At 51.4% G+C, this 20,151-nt stretch overlaps 1 protein-coding gene across 1 annotated transcript in view; it reads right to left on the reverse strand.

Annotated features, from left to right (window-relative positions):
- LOC119954548 (vasoactive intestinal polypeptide receptor-like) overlaps positions 1-20,151 on the reverse strand; it is a 284,628-nt gene that overhangs the window by 32,706 nt on the left and 231,771 nt on the right. Inside the window, exons 7-9 of the mRNA XM_038779875.1 lie at positions 12,828-12,978; positions 2,872-2,932; positions 1,821-1,887 (exon numbers count right to left, since the gene is read on the reverse strand). Of these exons, the coding sequence (XP_038635803.1) occupies positions 1,821-1,887; positions 2,872-2,932; positions 12,828-12,978 (279 nt within the window). The remainder of the gene's footprint in view (positions 1-1,820; positions 1,888-2,871; positions 2,933-12,827; positions 12,979-20,151) is intronic.

A 20,151-nucleotide genomic window follows, 5' to 3' on the forward strand; every position in this document is an offset into this window, starting at 1 on the left:
ATAGAAGGAGTCTTAGGCACAGAACGATTGTTTATTGACCAACGCGTTTAGAGGGCACAACTTCAGAGAAAGACCTCGGGAGCTGACTCTGCCCACGTAAGAAATCAGGTAACATATATACAGAGTGTGTTTTGGTATGCCAGAGTATTGTGTACATTGGATTATGTCTGTTTTAAATTTTACATTAAACAAGCTACGGGTGGAATTCTCCGCTCCCACGCCAGGTGGGAGAATTGCGGGAGGGCCGCTCTCGCACCTCCCGCGATTCTCCCAACCCCCCCAAAATGGCGTGTCGCGTTTTGCGACACGCCGCTCGGAGAATCACGGGCCGCCGTTTTTCACGGCAGCCAGCGATTCTCCGACCCGGATGGGTCGAGCGGCCTGCCGTTCGCAACCGTTTCACGATGGCGGCAACCACACCTGGTCGCTGCCGTCGTGAACACGGCATGAGATGCCCGTTTGGGGCTTGTGGGGGGCCTAGAGGGGACTGAGCACCACGTCCGTGCTCGGGAGGGGACAGGCCCGCGATCGGTGCCCACCGATCGTCGGGCCGGCGTCTCAATGGGACGCACTCTTTCCCCTCCGCCGCCCCGCAAGATCAAGCTGCCACGTCTTGCGGGGCGGCGGAGGGGAAGACGGCAACCGTGCATGCACGGGTTTGGTGCCGGCCAACCTGCGCATGCGCGGCTGATGTCATTAGGCGCATCGGCCGCGTCATTCTCGGCACACCGGGCCTTGACGCCAGCGACTGGGCCCCGCGGCCGAGTTTCCCGGCACGGCCCTCCTAGCCCCCCGGCGGGGGGAGAATAGGGGGCCAGGAGAGGCCTCCGACGCCATTGTGAACCTCTCCGGGTTTCGCGATGGCGTCGGGCCTTTGGAAGAATTCCGCCCTACACATGTGCACCCAGGCAGAGTGAGTATCATCTACCTTTATCTACCCTTTTTCTTTCAATGGATTCCTCCCTACGTGGTGCCAGACCTGAAAGATGCGTCTGGTCCTTAGGTCGAGTTAGAAAAACATGTTGTTAACCTTTATCCTAGCTACATGTAGATTGTGTCTTAAGAACAAGCTGTTAAGGACACTGAAAACTGGTTTAACTGGCATCTTTGTGAAATTGTCCTTCATTGTTTTAGTGTACGTACGACACTATATAGATTAGAAAATCCCTCAGAAAAATTGCTAATTGCCCCAATTAATTGTTGTTAATAAATCCAAATCATTTGTCTCCCCACACCATGCACAGGTTTGTACGGCATATCTCCTCCATTGTAACAGCGACTATACTTCAAAAAATTACGTTCTTGGATATGTATCTCTTTGGTCACACAGAGGCCATGAAAAGCATTGTCAACATGTGTGTATTTTTTGTCAAGGAATGTGGATGGGAAAACAAAGCAGGAATAATCTGGATCACGCCTGTTGGCCTCCCTGTCACCAATATCAGAATGGCACTAGCATGAGGACACAAGGGTTTCCTGCCCTCCCTCTCAGCCAGTGCAAGTGAGAGATGTCAATGCAGCAACAATTGCATCCTTACACTGCAAAGACATTGCAAAATCATTGGCTTTAACCTCCAAAAGGATAGAAATGGACACAGCTGGGACAGGTGGGTGTGGGAAAGCAGACGGGGACTGTTTGCTGAACTGTTCGGAGCCCAATGTAAAAGAAAGGCTTCAGGTCGATTCCTTCACCAGATATTATTATTGGAGTTAATGTGAGACCCAGGGAGATCAGTAACAGAGGAAAACAAAGAAAATACCATCAAAACTGCAGTGCAATCATGACAATGCCATCACAGGTATACAGGAGGAATACTCACCAAAATTGTCAGAGAAATTGGAGCCTTAATAATCCAAAAGTATGGAGAAGCAATAGCATCCCAGCACCTAAAGGAAATATCCAGTTAAACTTTTGCATTTGGAAGTAATCTTGTGGAATTCCCAGAATTTCCAAGTGAGCTGATTTTGGCAGGAATGCCAGTGTACAAAGTGCACCAACTGACCGCATATGGTGTAAAGAATGTGAACAGTTAACCAGGATTCCTCATCCTGATCTCCATCCAGAGCCTCCCACTGAAAAGTGTGTTGTGTGTTGGTGTGAGGTTGTGGTGTGTGCGGGGTGTGGTGTGTGTAAAGGCAGTTTTGTTTTTGTGTGTAGAGTGTATGCGTTGGTTGTGTGTAGCTGTGTGCGAATATAGGGGTCCATATGTGGATACATAAGGCTGTTTTTAAGTGTGCTTGAGGGGCGGCACGGTGGCACAGTGGTTAGCTCTACTGTCTTACAGCTCCAGGGACCCAGGTTCTATTCTGGACTCGGGTAACAGTCTGTGTGGAATTTGCACATTCTCCTCGTGTCTGCATGGGTTTTCTCCGGGTGCTCTGGTTTCCTTCCACAGTCCGAAGGTGTGCAGATTAAGTGGATTGGCCATGATCAATTGCCTCTTAGTCACCATAAGGTTAGGTGCGGTTACGAGGTTACGGGGATAGGGTGGGGGCATGGACTTAAGTAGGATGCTCTTTCCAAGGGATGGTGCAGATTTGATTGGCCGATTGGCTTCCGTCTTCACTGTAAACTCTATGATTCTATGTGTGTGTATCTGTGGGATTGTGTGAATGTGTATATGTATATCTAGGTATGTGTATGTATGTAGGGGTGAAGGTGTGGATGCGGAAGAATGTCTTTGGTCAGTGCTCAATTTTAAAAACGTGAATGGCCAAGTATCCGATAAAACCCATTACCCAGACTAACACAGGGAGAATCGCCTCTGGACTGGGCACTGAGCAGCTGATGTCTGGAATTGGAAACAGTAAGGGACAATTGGAAAGCAGTCTTCACATTGCTCTGATGTAGATAGGCTTTTTCTCTCTTACCCAACATCATGATAGTGCAACATGGCAAGTGTCCAACTGACAGTGATCAACAGTGGGGCACCTGTAGAAACAGAAATAGAATCAATAGTACAGATAAGTGTTGTACCTGAGGCTGAGATTCTCTTCACTGTGAACATCACAGCTGCAGTTAGTCAGCAAGTCTACTATTTTCAGAATTAATCTATTCTTTCATGGTGAAAGGGCTGAAGGAAATCAGATAAAGAAAATCGATGGTAGGATTAAGGCATTTTAAGTAATCAGTTAAAAAAGCGCGCATCTTCCTGCTCGTTCTTTTGTCAGGTTTAGAGGTTGCATTTTTGTTCGTGAGGACAATGTCTTGTGTTAAGTATAATAAATGACATTTTCAATAGATTCCTCATTAGGGTTGAACAATATGATATACATTGAGTTGAAATGGTGGAACATGGCTTTTCAGAAGAACAATTCCTGGGGTATGACAGCTCTTTCCAACATTTTTCTGAGACTGGTCTGTGGTATGACCTTGAATCATTGAATCATAGCATGGTTATAGAACAGAATGAGGCCATTCAGCCCATCATGTCTGTGCTAACTCTCTGCAAGAGCAACTCAGCTAATCCCATTACCTTGCCCTTTCCCTCTAGCCTCACAAATAGTTTCCCTTCAGGTGATTAACCTTTTGAAAGCCAAAGTTGACTTTGTCTCCTCCACACTCTCAGCTAGTTCATCTCAGACCCTAACCACTCGCTGTGTAAAAAAGGTTTCCCCTCATCTCACTTTCTCGCTTCTTTTGTCATTCATCTTCACTGTCCTCCAGTTCTTGACTCTTCAGCCTGTTGAAACAGTCACTCATGATGTTGAACGCCTCTATCAAATCTCCTGTCAAGCATCTCTTCTCAATGGAGGACAGCCCCAACTTATCCAACCTATCCACATAACTGAGGCTCCTCATCCGTGGAAGCATTCTGGTGAATCTTTTCTGCCCAGAATTGGACACAATCCTCCAGTTCAGGCCAAATCAGAGTTTCATAATGGCCGCACAATCAGCTTGGTTACCAGGAGGGAGGAAAGGTGATGGGACAGAAGAGGGAATTACAACTAATGAAATATTTAGAGCTACATAGAATGACACTGAGCTTGGAGCACAGAAACACGCTATTCAATTTCTCTCCTGTACTTTAGTCTTTATGTTGCTCACAAAATCCTGCACCACCTTTTCATCGCTCCATACATTTGAACGGTCATCACTACTGTAATTTTGGAAACAAGCAGCTAATTTGCACACGGCAAAGTTCTCACAAAATGCAATGTGTTATTGACCAGATATTCTGTTTTCATTATGCTGGCTGAAGGTGAAATATTGTCAGGACATCGGGAGAACTTCTTCAAGTAGATTCATGGGGACTTTTGTAATCACCTAAGATAGCAATGGAGCTGATTTTCAAAACCTCACTTGAAAGACAGCAGCCGTAATTTCCTGGTTTCCCAGTATCGGATATGCGGGGTACCCCAAAGCTGCGCTGGAGAATCCCTCTTGGATGTTCCCAGGTAAGAGTTTGAGCAGAAATTGTCCAGAAGGACGAACTTGCTCTGGACAATGGCGCTGGGCGGGAACCACCTGACAAAACGATTTAAAATCGCTAACTTTGGATGGATCTGAGTTTTATGTTGATTGTTACTCTGAAAGAGTTAGAAGAAAAAAAACATTTCTAACTTCAGAGTAACTATTTTACCGACCCAGACCACAGTCTCGCACAGGAAACCCCTCCCCCTCCACACCACCCCATACCCCTCAGCAGACTCCCACAAGCCCCAGCCAACTAAGCAATCCATCCCCACACGATATTTCCCCATTCCTCCACCTGCATGGGATTTCCCATCCCTGACCCAACCAGGCCCGAACCTGTCATAATATACATCCATCATGTCTGCACTCCATCATAATATACATATGATGGAGTGCAGACAGGCAGTGATTGACACACAGGATGACCAGTGAGCACACAGAACACAGCAGCCAATCACCAGACAGGACACTACCACTATGAAGCCAGAGGGCACCAGTTTTCCTGCTCTCTCGGGATCCAGCCTCTGAGACAGTCGGAGCTCGTGAGCAGCAACTAGTACAAACACCATGTGGTAGTCAGTTAGCCTGGTCAGGCTAGCCTCACGTCTCCAGTCAAGTCAGCATAGTGTCAACCCACAGTTAAGCATGTATTATAGTTAATTGTTCAATAAAATCGTGTTGCATCTCTTCAAGTGTTGAAAGCCTGTCTCTCTCTACACTGCATCAAACGCAGTCCACGTAGACCCAGCATACCCAACACATCAGAACCCACACTGGGCTGACCATGCCACCTCCCCCCCCATCTAAATTACCACCACTACGACAAGAGGCAGACTGACAAATGCAGGGGGAGATGGGGGGGGGGGGGGGGGGGGACTGAGAAGTGGCTGTTGTGATGTGTCCACAAAAGCACAAGTCCGCCTTGCTAGCTGTGTCAAACTGGAGTGATGTAGCAAGCTCCAAGTAAGTCCTTCGAGGTCATTTGGTCGATAGTGTTTTCCAAGGCCGGGAGCACACCGAATGCCCGCCTCCCTTCAATGTATATGTATTACCCCTGTATTTATTGTCTCAGTAATTGTTGTCCTGCTCTGTCCCTCCCTCTGTCTCTCCCGGATGTCAGGCACCTGAACCTCAGGTTCAGAGACTCCGCTGAGTTTGCGGCTGAATAACGGCAGCTGTCAGAATCTGCGCTGCTCTCCCGTTGCTCTCGGCAGCCACCACCTGCAGCCCAGCCGGCACTGATCCCTTCAGCGGCCTCCTGGGGCGGTGGCTCGGTGTCCGAGCCTGTGCTCCAATATCCTTCCCCAGGCCAGCTAGCGCAGAGTAAGGCAGTCGCTCGACAGAATGGAGTAGCCAGATTGACCCTAGAGGGTCCGCTGCAAATTTACACAGGAATGGAGGGAGGGAGAGGGAGAAGATGTAATGAGAAGGGGGGAGGGGGGAGCTGGAGGAAGAGAGAGTGGAGGAAAAGAGGACGGAGGGATGAAGATTGGACAGAAGGACGGGGAGAGCTAGTGAGTGGCGGAGGGAGTGAGGGGCTTCACTGGGCGATGGACCGTACTTTGCAATTTTGCAATTGAAAAAGGACCAAATTTAATGTAAATCTCCTGCAGGCTGCAACCTACTGCCCAGTGAAACTCTGAAAATGTCCATCTGAGGGAGGGAATGTCAGTGAGTGGGTAAAATTCTGGCATCCCCCTCAGAGCTGTTTCTTTTCTCTTTTTAATATGATTTCAAATAATTGCCTCAATATCTATTGACCACTATTTGAAAAGCTTTGCCATTAATGTTTGCACATCGCGCGGGTCAGATACCCCCCGTCCCCCACCAGGACTGCCACCGCGGCCGTGGGTCCCATATCCCACCGGGTGGTACCACATGTAGACCACACCGGCGGGAATTTGGCCGGTTGACTGCGGAGAATCGGCGCGGAGGCCTGTTCCTGCGGCCCCCGACCGGCGCCGTGTCGACCGCATGGGCGGGACTGGTGAGTCTGCGGAGAATCGTGGTAGTGCCGTCGTGCCGGATTTCCGGTGTGAATGGCTGTTCTTTGCCCCCGCACCAGGCGCGATTCCAGCGCGGAGGGACGGAGAATCCCGCCAGACTCCACACGTAGCCAGATAACAGATACAACTCCACAATACAATAACTTTCTACTCCACTCCCCTCAGGGTCCTCTTCCTCGACCTGCTCACAGGTCGTGTTTAATATCCTGTGGGGATTCCTACAATTGGGAGGAAGCTCCGTCCTCTAATCACCTGGGGAGTTTGTATTCCAAGGTGTACAAGGGGAATCTGATACAATGTAGATTCTGACTCCTTAGGGGGTGGTCGCACACCACTGCGTCCCAAGTTTGGAGTAACATCCTTGTCTTCTGGCGATGGATCCATCAATCGCTTGGACAGCGGGGTGGCGAGTTGGGGGGAGGTGTGTAACCTACCGTGACCATCATTTCCACGAAGAGTGACAAAGTTGTAATGGTTCGGGTGGCGAAGTTGTTGGTGCTTTTGGTGCTGGTATGTGGTTGTCTGGTGATATATGTCAGATCCAGCATCATTGTCACCATTGTCACTGGACGGATCCGTGGGCGCGGCAGTCACCCAAGCTTCCTAATTTCCGACATTTTCCTTTCATTTTCCTGGGTCCGACCGTGTAGGATACTGATCCTGATCACGCCAGGGTTCCATGGGGCTCCCGCTCTGAAATTTCAGACATAGACTAGACCATGTCACCAGTCTCTACATCATTCTTCATGCTGACTGACCCGGGGAGGATGAGACTGAAGTGTGTCCTGAATCGTTGCCCCATGAGTAATTCTGCTGGTGGAATGGTGATGGCATGCGGCGTTGTGTGGTAACTGAAAAGGAAATGTGCCAAACACGTCTCCCAGGATCCTGCGGACTTTATTTTCATTTTCGTTTTGTGAAGGTTTGGACCGCTTGTTTGGCCAACCAGTTAGAGGCCTTGAGATTTGGAGCAGTCCGTACTTGCCGGATGCCATTTGTAGCCATGAACGGCGCAAACCCCTGGCTGGATACCAGGACTTCGGGCAAACCATGCGTGCTGAAGATGTTCCGCAGTCTGCCTATGGTGGTTGCAGTGGGAAGCTGGTGTACCTCTAGCCATTTCGAGTGGCCGTCCAGTAGTATGAGGAATGTTGGCCCCTGGAATGGACCGGCAAAGTCTATGTGGACTCGCGACCATGGTTTCCTGGGCCACGTCTAGGGGTGCATCGGGGTTGCCGGCGGGGCTTTTCTGTGTTCCTGGTATGGAAAGCAGTTGTGGGCCACCTTCTCGATCTTCGGATTCTAAATATAACTGCGATCCAGCATTATTATGTGGCCACACCTCCGTGGAGGTTGTGGAGGTCATTCAACAAGATGCGTGAGCCTGCTTGAGCTCAACCACTCGCATCTCCCACATCTACGGCAGCTTCGAGGTGTAGGCCTTCAGTTCGTCTGGCAGTGCCCTATACTGGGCCCCATAATGGACCATGTGCCGGAACGGTGATAATTTTGGGTCTGCCGTGGTCCATTCTGTTTTGCGGACTGCCTTTACCGGCAGGGTCTAAAAAGTGGAGGGTGGCCGTCACCTCCGCAGCTGCGTTGGGTGCTGCCAGTTTTGTAGGGAGGGACAGGTGGCTTAACGAGTCGTCATGCGGAATACTTGAGCCCGGACGATGCTCCAGGGTATATTCGTAAGCGGCGAGTAGCAACGCCCATCAATGGACCTGGGCAGACGCAATCAGTGCGATCACTTAGTCCCCTTTAAATAACCCCAGCAGAGGCTTGTGGTCTGTGTGTATCGTGAACGTGCATCCATGAACGTGATGATGGAATTTTAGCACCGCGAATATGACGGCCAAACCTTCGTTTTCCACCTGCGCATAACGTCCGCAAGTGTGTGGGACAGAAACGCTATTGGCCACTTTGGGCCGTCGGGCATGCAGTGTGCCAGGACCGCCCTGACGCCGTAGGGTAAGGCAGTGCACCTAAGGAGCAAATGTTTTGATGGGTAGAAAGATGTGCGGGTTAGGTGGATTGGCCATGCTAAATTGCCCGTAGTGTAAGGTTAATGGGGGGATTGTTGGGTTACGGGTATACGGGTTACGTGGGTTTAAGTAGGGTGATCATTGCTCGGCACAACATCGAGGGCCGAAGGGCCTGTTCTGTGCTGTACTGTTCTAAAAAAATGGGTCAGTAACTCGTCCACCGAGAAGCGCCGTTTTACCTCTTGGAAAGTCCTCTGGTGCGAGGGCCCCCAGTCGCTTCGCTATCCTTTCTTCAATAGTTGGTGGAGCGGGTTGAGCAACATCGCCATCCGGAAATGAATTTCCCTGAATAATTCCATTGGGTCATGAGGGATGGGGGCCTGACAGATCGCCCGTACCTTGTCTTCTACCGATGGAGGCCCCTGCTGTACACCCGGTAGCCCAAATATGTGACTTCAGGCGCATGAAAAACCCTTCTCCATAGATGGACCCCGGCCTAAGCAAACCGTTTGCGGACCTCGGTGAGGTTCTCCATGTGTTCTCTGCAGGATGCTCCAGTAATGAGGATGTTGTCCAGTTAGGCAGCTACTCTTGGCAATCTGGGTAATATGTTCTCCATGACATGCTCGAATATTGCACAGGCCGAGGAGACCCCAAATGGCAAATGGGTGTACTCATACACACCCTGATGGGTGTTGCTTGTTACATATTTCCACGGGTCAAGGATAAGCTGTAGGTGTGCGTGGCTCATGTCTAGCTTTGTGAATATCTTACCCGCACTGAGCCTGGTGTAAATATCTTCAATTCAAGGGACTGGCTAATGGTCGAGACTGGACACATGATAGATGGTCATCTTATAGTTGCCACACAGTTGCACTGACCCATCAGGCTTCATTACTGGAGCCACTGGTGTTGCCCAATCTGCAAAATGGATGGGGCAGATAATGCCCAACTGGTCCAGCTCACAGTCGATCTTGGATCGAAGTGTGTATAGCACAGGACAGATGTGGAAATACCTGGGTTGAGCGTTCTCATCCACGCTGATCGTGGCCATTGCTCCCTGTATTGTACTGAGGCCTTCTGAAAAACCTGATGGAAATTTTGCCAGAAGCCCTTCTGGACCATGTGAGAACATTTGGTACACACGCTGCCAATCTAGTCACAGATGTCGCAGCCAATCGTGCCCAAATAGGCTTGGTCCGTCAGCTCTTACTACCGCCAATGGTGGGCACGCGGCCTGATCCCCATATACAACGGCTACAAAGGCAGTGCCCTTGATTACCAAAGGTTCTCCAGTGTGGGTGGTCAGCCAGGCTCCTGTGACCCTATGTTCCAGTGTCTGGACACTGGTCTGGATTGCTATGAATGTGCGGCAGCTGAAGACGGAGACCGCCGTCCCATGTCCAACTCCATCTCGGTGGGGTGTCCATTAATCTGCAGAGTCACCCTGGCAGGTGCGACCCTGGGGCCCATGACACAGTGTAGTGGCAGAGGTTGTTCCTCAGCCTCCAGGTCTTCCAGGGAGTGTGTTCAGCCTCTTGGGAGAAGATGACTGGCCTGTTGCCTGGGAACAGCTTCTTTTTGTGACCTCCAGGACTTGCTTCTGGCCTCGTGTTCCACTTAATGCGGGTGACCGCCTTCTGAGACTGTTGAGTCGGAGAAGACTCCCCGGTTGCTCCGGGGCGTGTCTCGGCAGCGGTCATGTGACCTGCGATGACTCCCATCGTGTGAAGAACCAGGTTGTTTGTTTCTGGTATTTGCCGGCCGGCGGTCCCTCCGACAACATGTTGAGGACCGCTAATGATCTGGAGTTATGGAGCCTGAGTTCCGTGCTCTCCTGGGAAAGCCCTATGTCTGAGGCCCTCTGCAGGTTCAGGGGCATCTCCATCAGCAGCCTTCGCTGTGTCTCCCCATCCTGCAGGCCACAAACAAATAGGTCCCTCAGGGACTCAGCCAGGGCAGCTCCAAACTCGCAGGGGCAGCCAGACCCTGCTACCGCACCAAATACTGCCTGTTTGACTCAGTTGAAGCCTGTGAAGCAGTATGAATCTGGTACCATCGGACCATGATAGGGGCCTGCGGATTCAGGTGATGGCCATCCAGGTCGACCAGTGCAGCGTAGTAGCTGCATGGTTCATCTGGGTGAGCAAGGTTTTTAATTAAAGCGTAAGATGGTCTGCCAATGGCAGTCAGCAAAGCCATGGGGCTGGATTCTCTGATTTGAAGACTAGGTGCTGATTCCGACATTGGAACAATGGTGTTTTACACCCGGAAAACAATGGAAAAGCTGCACCGATCCTTTGTCTGGTGGGGGGCTACCGGGAATGGAGCATAGAGACCCTGGCTTTAGCTGCAGAAATGGCCAGTGGCCGCGGATGCGTACGGCGGCGGCGGCTGCATGGCGCCAGCCGCGCGAGGACCCGGCCTTCCAAAATCTGCCCTCCTTTGACCAGGCTCGCCACCCCTGACAACCCCTCACCAGTGCCCCCCCAGCTCCCTCCAAAGCCCCCCTGCCCGTGGAACGGCTCCCACCCAACTGTGGTGGCGCTGTACTCAGTCCGCAGCAACCATGCGAGTCGTGGAAAAAAATAGGTTAAGTGTTCCACGCCGGGAACTCGGCCCATCAGGGGTGGAGCATCGGGAAGGGCCTCAGGTGACATCCTGAGGCCATCCCTACGGTGCGTGGTGTACTCTGCGTGTGCGCCCTTTTGGAGGGGGCAGAGCATCACAAAAGCGGCTCCACCCGGGATTTCGGAGAAAACGGGGATTCTCCGGCCGATCGCCGAACACAATTTCAGCATTGGAGACCAGAAACACTCTACCCTGTCTGTCACTCGCTGTCCCAATAGCATTTATTTGAAAAAATAATTGCACCTTTTCAACATACTGGGCCCAATCATCAGTATCGGCGTCAAAGGTTTCAAGCTTACCAATGAGCACCATTGCCCTGTTATTGACAGAGGTATCTCCAAGCTCTGCTGAGGCTGGCTGGGAGTGCAGAGTCCTATGCTTGTGGTAGTTCCACTTTATCCTCGTCGCCAGTGTTGTGATCGAAGGCAAGGCCTCCACATGTTTTCTTTTTAAATTTAGATTACCCAATTATTTTTTCCAATTAAGGGGCAATTTAGTGTGGCCAATCCACCTACTCTGCACATTTTGGGTTGTGGGGGCGAAACCCACACAAACACGGGGAGAATGTGCAAACTCCACACGGACAGTGACCCAGAGCCGGGATTGAACCTGGGACCTCGGCGCCGTGAGGCGGTTGTGCTAACCCACTGCACCACCGTGCTGCCCTATGGCCTCCACATGTTGACAGATAGACAGGATACGACAAGGTTTATTCTACTACTCCACAATACAATAACTCTCTACTCCACTCCCCTCAGGGTCCTCTTCCCCGACCTGGGTGTAGGAGGTGCGGATGGGGGAGGTGGGTGCAGGGGGGGGTGGGGCAGGTACGTATGTGGTGCAGAGGGATGGGGGTGGGGCATCGGGGCAGTGAGCGCTAGCTGAACTGGGGTCCCTGGCCCAAGCCCAACATCTGCCCATCTCTCCTCCACCCCTCAGCCCTCTGCAGTCAACCCAGTACAGCCCAGGCCAACCTTCACACCCTTCTATCAGAGCACTAAGCCAGGTTGAAATGATGTGAACGTGTTTTGCACAGAATTTACTGTGTAATTCCTGCATGCATCGGACTTTCCAAAGTGCATTACCTGACACTTGTCCGGATTAAACTCCATCTGCCATTTCTCCGCCCAAGACTCCAATCAGTTTATGTCTTGTTGTATCCTCTGACAATCCTCTTCATTATCCGCAACTCCACCAAATTTTGTGTGATCTGCGAATTTACTAACCAGCTACATTTTCTTCCGAATCATTTATATAAACTATGAACAACAAAGGTCCCAGAACTGATCCCTGTGGAACGCTGCTAATCACAGCCTTCCATTTACAAACTAACCCTTCTACTGCTACTCTCAGTCTTCTGTGCCCAAGCCAGTTCTGTATCCAACTTGCCAGCTCTCCTCTGATCCCTTTTATGTGGAGAGATTAGAGAGGGTGAGATTATTGTCCATAGAGCATAGAAGTTAAAGTGGAGATTTAATGGTGTTCAAAATCCTGAGGGGTTTGGGTAGACCAGATCGGGAAGAACTATGCGGGTCAAGACCTTGGTGCACACAGATTTAAGATAATTTGCCAAATAAAAACAATGAGAGATGAGTGGTATTCATTTTTTAAGCAGTGGGTTTTCGAGATCCGGAATGTGCTGTGTGAAACCTCCAAAAGAGAATTGGATGTAAAGAAAAATGTAGATGGTTATGAGGGAGTAATGGTGAAAGTAGGTAACTATTACATGGGGCCAAATGGCCAATTTCTGTGCCATACGATTCTATGAATGAAAAGAATGTGACTTACCCCAGGCCATCACAATGTACCACCATAAATACTTCCTCTCAGTGAAGAAGACGACGATGAGCGTGTGGAGATACAGGCCTTCCGCCAACAACCAGAAGAAGTTTGCAGTGATACTGAACTCGAAAAAGGCGATTGCAGCTTTACAGTATGGCTGGGAAAGACAGAAATTGATGTTACCCTCATTTCTGACCCTTTATCCACCCTGCATACAGTCCTTCTGTGAATCGCCCTCAGAGTTACGCATTGCATCAAACCCTATGGGGTGGCACGGTGGCACAGTGGTTGGCACTGCTGCCTCACAGTGTCAGGGACCAGGGCTTGTTTCCGACCTCAGATGACTGTCGGTGTGGAGTTTGTATGTTTTACCTGTGTCTGCGTGGGTTTCCTCTGGGTGCTCTAGCTTCCTCCCACAGTCAAAAGATGTGCAGGTTAGGTGTATTGGCCATGATAAATTTCCCCTAGTTGGGGTTATGGGGATAGGGCGTAGAATTGGGTTTAGATGGGGTGCTCTTTCAAAGGGTCGGTGCAGACTCAATGGGCCGAATGGCCTCCTTCTGCACTGTAGGTTCTGTGATTCTATTGTAAGGAGGGGGCCGATTTAGCTCAATTGGCTGGACAGCTAGTTCGTAATGCAGAGCGAAGCCAACAGCATGGGTTCAATTCCCGTACCGCTGAGATTATCCATGAAGGCCCTCTCTTTTTTTTTCTTTTTGTTTCTAAATTTAGAGTGCCCAATTTTTTTTTTCCAATTAAGGGGCAATCCACCGAGCCTGCACATCTTTGGGTTGCGGGGCAAAACCCACGTAAATGGGAGAATGTGCAAACTACACACGGACATTGACCAAGAGCCGGCATCGAACCTGGGACCTCGGCGCCGTGAAGCAGCAGTGCTATCCACTGCACCACCGTGCTGCCCTTAGGCTCTGCACTCTCAACCTTGCCCCTCACCTGGTCCTCGTCTTAAATCACCATAGCATATTGTCATCTGGGACTATGAAGTCTTTACTTATTGTAAAGAATCATAGAATTTACAGTGTAGAAGGAGGCCATTCAGCCTATGGCTCTGCACCGGCCCTTGGAAAGAGCACCCTACTTAAGCCCACACCTCCACCCTCTCCCTGTATTCCAGAAACCCCACAAAACCTTTTTGGACACTAAGAGAAATTTAGCATGGCTAATCTACCTTACCTGTACATCTTTGGACTGTGAGAGGAAACTGGAGCACCCGGAGAAAACCCACACAGACACGGGAGAACATGCAGACTCCGCACGGACAGTGACCCAAGCCGGGAATTGAACCTGGGACCCTGGAGCTGTGAAGCAACGCTGTTTACCAATGTGCTACCGTGAAGTCTGTGCTCAGGTTATTTAAAGCAGGTGCTCTCTTTACCTCTGGGATTTAGTGGGCATTTGTTACGTCACAAAACAGCAATGTTACAAGCGTTTTAACCTTGCTATTAAGACCTAGGATGTCAGCCGTAAGGTGAATGTTAGTTTTAATCAAGATCACAAAATGTCTGCCTGTGGCAGCAAATGATTTACACAACACAGTCCCATTGGGACAACCAATATGCCCGTCCCTTTCTGGGCCGGCTTTTACACTTGGTTCTTTTGAGTCCCAGCTGGGCAGGCCTCTGCCCACGAGCAGAGATGCTCATATTTCACGACTTCCACACAGAGATCAATCAGTGTACCCCTGGGGCCTCATGGGGATTATTGCATTTGCCAATGTTGACATTCTATGGGATCTCGCCTGGTACAAGTTGATGGAACCATCAATTCAGCGAACATGTGTAGTTGGATCTGAACAGAGGCTTTAATACACTTACAATAGAGCCAGCCTATTTGTCGTTGAACTTCAGGTGAACTGGCAGGCTGGCTCTAAGGCACTGATCTTTATACATCGGTCCCAGGGGGAGGAGTCCTGGGCGGAGCCAAGGGAGGAGGCCAGTACAAACTCTCATGTACTCCCAGAGCGACTCCTCCTGGTGGTCAGATAGTGCAACTGCACTTGCAATGGGTAGATAATGAACATATATACATGGAGTGATATTGGCAACTATATATAGTGTGAATCACATTCACCACATTCACCCCCTGTTAAAAAAATCAAGTCCGGCGGGGGTGATGGCTCAAAGAGTCAGTCTGTCCGGTGGACGAATTGTCCGTTTTGATCTGCGGAGCACCGGGGTTTCAGTCTCTTGCGGTGGCTGGGCGGGCGTCGAGGTCTGGGGTACGGTTGCCGGCTCTGGGGCGAGTCTTGTCCGAGCCTCATACACCTCCTGGTCGAATGGAGACTGGGGGCGCGGGGAGGCGGGCTGGTGCTGGCGCTCGGGACTGGTGGGGTGAGCTTGCAGAATCGGGGGCGCAAGGGGGCGGCCGCATAGGGAATGGGGAATGGAGTTCCTCGGTGGGGGTAGATGGGGGCTGGATCCAGCAGGTGCCAGGTCCCGGAGGGATACTGTGTCCTGGCGACCGTCCAGGAACTCAACAAATGAGTACTGTGGGTTGGAATGAAGCAGGCGCTCCTTTTCAACAATGGGGTTGGTTTTGTGCGCCCTGACGTGCTTCCTTAGGAGAACCGGGCCTGGCGTCCTCAGCCAGGCCGGAAGTGAGACCCCTGTGGTAGTGCCCCTGTAAAAAATGAAGAGCCACTCGTGGGGGGTTTAGTTGGTAGCTGTACACAGGAGGGATCTAATTGCATGGAGCGCGTCATCGAAGTCTTCCTGCCATTGGGAAACTTGGAGCTTCCTGGACCTGAGGGTCAGTAGGACGGTCTTCCAGACCGTCGCATTCTCCCTCTCCACCTGTCCGTTCCCCCTGGGGTTGTAACTGGTAGTCCTGCTCGAGGCGATGCCCTTGTCGAGCAGGTACTGACGCAGCTCGTCACTCATAAAGGACGCACCCCGGTCGCTGTGCACGCAGCTGGGGAAACCGAACAGGGTGAAGACATTATGCAGGGCCCTAATGACTGTGTGGGAGGTCATATCGGGGCATGGGATGGCGAAGGGGAATCGGGAGAACTCGTCAATAATGTTAAGGAAGTAAATGTTTTTGTTAGTGGAGGGGAGTGGCCCTTTGAAATCGATCGCAAGGCGTTCAAAGGGCCTAGAAGCCTTGACCAGGTGGGCCCTGTCTGGTCTATAGAAGTGCGGTTTGCACTCCGCATAGATCGGGCAGTCCCTGGTGACCGCTTTTACCTCCTCGTTGGAGAAAGGCAGGTTTCGGGCTCTGATGTAGTGGGCGAGCAGGGTGACCTCTGGGTGGCAGAGGTCATCGTGGATGGCTTTTAGCTGGCTGATTTGCGCGCTGACGTATGTCCCGCGGGATAGGGCATCCGAGGGCTCGTTGAGCTTCCCCGATCGATATTTGATATCGTAATTGTAGGTGGAGAGTTCAATCCTCCACCGAAGAATTTTGTCATTTTTAATTTTGCCCCTTTGAGAGTTGTCGAACATGAAGGCGACCGACCGTAGGTCGGTAATGAGGGTGAACCTCCTACCTGCGAGGTAGTGCCTTCAGTGTCGGATAGCCTCCACGATGGCTTGTGCTTCCTTCTCGACTGAGGAGTGTCGGAGTTCTGAAGCGGATAGGGTATGGGAGAAAAATGCAACGGGCCGCCCTTCTTGGTTTAAAGTGGCTGCTAGCGCTACCTCTGAGGCGTCGCTCTCAACCTGAAAGGGAGTGGATTCATCCACCGCCCGCATGGCTGCTTTGGCGATGTCGTCCCTGATGCAGCTGAAGGCTTGGCGCGCCTCAGCAGACAGGGGAAATAGTGTGGCCTTGAAGAGTGGGCGGGCTTTGTCCGCATATTGGGGGACCCACTGGGCGTAGTACGAAAAGAGCCCCAAGCACCGTTTGAGGGCCTTGGGGCCATGGGGGAGGGGGAGTTCTAAGAGGGGGCGCATGCGGTCCGGGTCTGGGCCCAGGACTCCGTTCTCCACGACGTAGCCGAGGATGGCTAGTCTGTTTGTGTGGAACACGCATTTCTCCTTGTTATATGTAAGGTTTAATTTTTGGGCCGTTTGGAGAAAACGGTGGAGGTTGGCGTCGTGGTCCTGCTGGTCATGGCCGCAGATGGTAACATTATACAGATACGGAAACGTGGCCCGCAGCCCGTGCTGGTCTACCATTCGGTCCATTGCTCGTTGGAACACCGAAACCCCGTTAGTGACGCCGAAGGGAACCCGGAGGAAATGGAAGAGGCGGCCATCGGCCTCGAACGCCGTGTAGTGGCGGTCCTCCGGGCGGATTGGCAGCTGGTGGTATGCAGACTTCAGATCCACCGTGGAAAATACCCGATATTGGGCGATCTGGTTTACCATGTCTGCGATTCTGGGGAGGGGATACGCGTCTAGGAGTGTAAAGCGATTGATGGTCTGGCTATAATCGACGACCATGCAGAATTTTTCCCCAGTCTTGACGACCACCACCTCAGCTCTCCAGGGCCTGTTACTGGCCTCTATGATCCCCTCACTGAGCAGCCTTCGGACCTCCGTTCTGATAAATACCCTATCCTGCAGGCTGTACCGCCTGCTGCGGGTGGCTACCGGTTTGCAATCCGGGGTGAGGTTGGCGAAGAGAGGATAGGGGGGCGATGCGCAGCGTGGCGAGGCTGCAGATAGTGAGTGGGGGCAGGAGCCCGCCGAAGCTGAGGGTGAGACTCTTGAGATTACATTGGAAATCCAAGCCTAAGAGGAGTGGCGCGCAGAGGTCGGGCAAGGCATACAGTTTAAATTTGGAATAGCTAGCGCCTCGAATCGTTAGTGTTGTTGTAGTGCGGCCTTGGATTTGGATGGAATGGGAGCCCGAAGCAAGGGCGATAGTTTGGTTGACGGGATAAATGGGGAGGGAACAGCATCTTACCAGCTCTGGGTGAAAGAAGCTCTCTGTGCTCCCGGAGTCGAAGAGGCACGACGTGTTGTACCCGTTGATCTGGACCTCCGTCATCGAATTTCTCAGATGCTTGGGGCGAGATTGGTCGAGGGTGACCGTGTTGAGTTGCAGGCCGCGTGGTGGGTGCCCGGGGGAGTCGAGTTCTTCCGATCGGGTGTCTTGTCGAGTAGATGCCGCTGCGTTCTGGCGAGCTTGATGCAGGAACACTGCGCTGAGTTGCGGGCCATGTTGTGACTGCCTGGGGAGGTCATACTCCTCCGATGAGCTGTTTGAGTCTGGGGATGCAGCAAAGGGCCCGTGGATCGCACGTGGAGGGTGGTGATGAAGATGGTGTCCAAGGTGGCGGCCCCCATGAATCGCACGTGGCCAGCCGCATGGTGGAGGTTTGCATATATGGCGGCCCCCATGGATCGCACGTGGCGGGAGGGGGCGGAGCCTGAGCGTAGGCCGCAGCGTTTCGGGCCCCGCGGGCCTGCTGGTGCTGGGGGCGATGTTTTTGGACTGTTGGGGTGTTGAGGGCTGGGTCCATTCTGCCGAGGCACACTTTAGCATAGTGGCCTTTCTTCCCGCAGCTGCTGCAGGTCGCGGATCGGGCTGAGCAGTGCTGCCTCGGGTGCTGGCTTTGTCCACAGAAGTGGCAGGCTGGAGCAGTTGAATAACTGGTTTGGGGAGCTGAATAGTGGCAGGCTGGAGCAGTTGAATAACTGGTTTGGCGAGCTGAGTAGCTGGCTGGGGGAGCTGAGTAATTAGCTGGAGCAGCTGGATAGTTTGAGTAGTTGACTGGGACAGCAGGACCGGCTGTGGCAGCGCGATAGCTGGGGGGTCTTGCGGCACAGGCTTGGGGGGTCCTCAGGTCGGTGGCCCATGCGGGGTTAGCGGGGTCCGCGGGAAACGAGTTGAGGCTGCGGAAGGAAACTTCCATCATGATAGCAGCCTCTACGGTAGTCTCTAAGCCCTGGGCCCCATTTTCTAATAGTCTCTGGCGTACATAGCTAGATCGAAGGCCCACTACAAAAACATCCCGCACAGCAAGCTCCCTATGTTCGGCCGCGGTTACGGCCTGGTAATTGCAGTCATTTGAGAGATTGTTCAACTCGCGTGCAAATTCAGCTAAAGTTTCAGTAGCCCGTTGTCGGCGAGTCGTGAACACATGGCGGGCAAAGACCTTGTTCATGGGCCTAATATACATTTTGTGCAAAATCGCCAGCGCAGCGGTGTAGGAACCGGCTGGATTTAATTGTGTCGAAATTCTGTGGCTTACCCTCGCATGCAGTAGGCTGAGCTTTTGTTCCTCCGTAGTTTCAGCGGTGCTGATTTTGGCCAGGTAGGCCTTAAAACATTTCAGCCAGTGGCAGAAGGTTTCTTTCGCCTCTGCATCCTGCGGATCGAGTTCTAGACATCCTAGTTTTAGAGCGGATTCCATGCTTTACTTCGGCAGCTTCTTAAGTGTATTAAATTGATGGAACCATCAATTCAGCGAACACGTGTAGTTGGATCTGAACAGAGGCTTTAATACACTTACAATAGAGCCAGCCTATTCGTCGTTGAACTCCAGATGAACTGCAGGCTGGCTCTAAGGCACTGATCTTTATACATCGGTCCCAGGGGGAGGAGTCCTGGGCGGAGCCAAGGAAGGAGCCCAGTACAAACTCTCGCGTACTCCCAGAGCGACTCCCCCTGGTGGTCGGATAGTGCAACTGCACTTACAATGGGTAGATAACGAGCATATATACATGGAGTGATATTGGCAACTATATATAGTGTGAATCACATTCACCACACAAGTGACTATGAGTCAAGGACAACATCAAGTGATAATTATTGTTGCATCTACATTATTGGACCATATCCCAAGAGGATATTTGCTGATTGTTTCCAGCATCATTTGTGATGGCAGTAGGGTGAAATGGATGAGTCGATGGGGTCAACTGCAGGGACTCTGCCATCCTTCGCTACATCCGGAACTGTGCCAGCCTTGGATGTAATATCAATGCAGCTGAATGGCACAAAATACAGGTTGATTCATGGCAAAATACAGGCTAAAGTGTGATTGATGGTTGGTCTGAGCAAGGCACAAGCAGTGCTTTACTACAAGAACATAAGAACTAGGAGCAGAAGTCGGCCATCTGGCCCCTCGAGCCTGCTCCGCCATTCAATGAGATCATGGCTGATCTTTTGTGGACTCAGCTCCACTTTCCGGCCTGAACATCATAACCCTGTATTCCTTTATTCTTCAAAAAACTATCTATCTTTATCTTGAAAACATTTAATGAAGCAGCCTCAACTGCTTCACTGGGCAAGGAATTCCATAGATTCACAACCCTTTGGGTGAAGAAGTTCCTCCTAAACTCAGTTTTAAATCTACTTCCCCTTATTTTGAGGCTATGCCCCCTAGTTCTGCTTTCACCCGCCAGTGGAAACAACCTGC

The sequence above is a fragment of the Scyliorhinus canicula genome, chromosome 19, assembly GCF_902713615.1.
Source record: "Scyliorhinus canicula chromosome 19, sScyCan1.1, whole genome shotgun sequence".
NCBI lineage: Eukaryota > Metazoa > Chordata > Chondrichthyes > Carcharhiniformes > Scyliorhinidae > Scyliorhinus > Scyliorhinus canicula.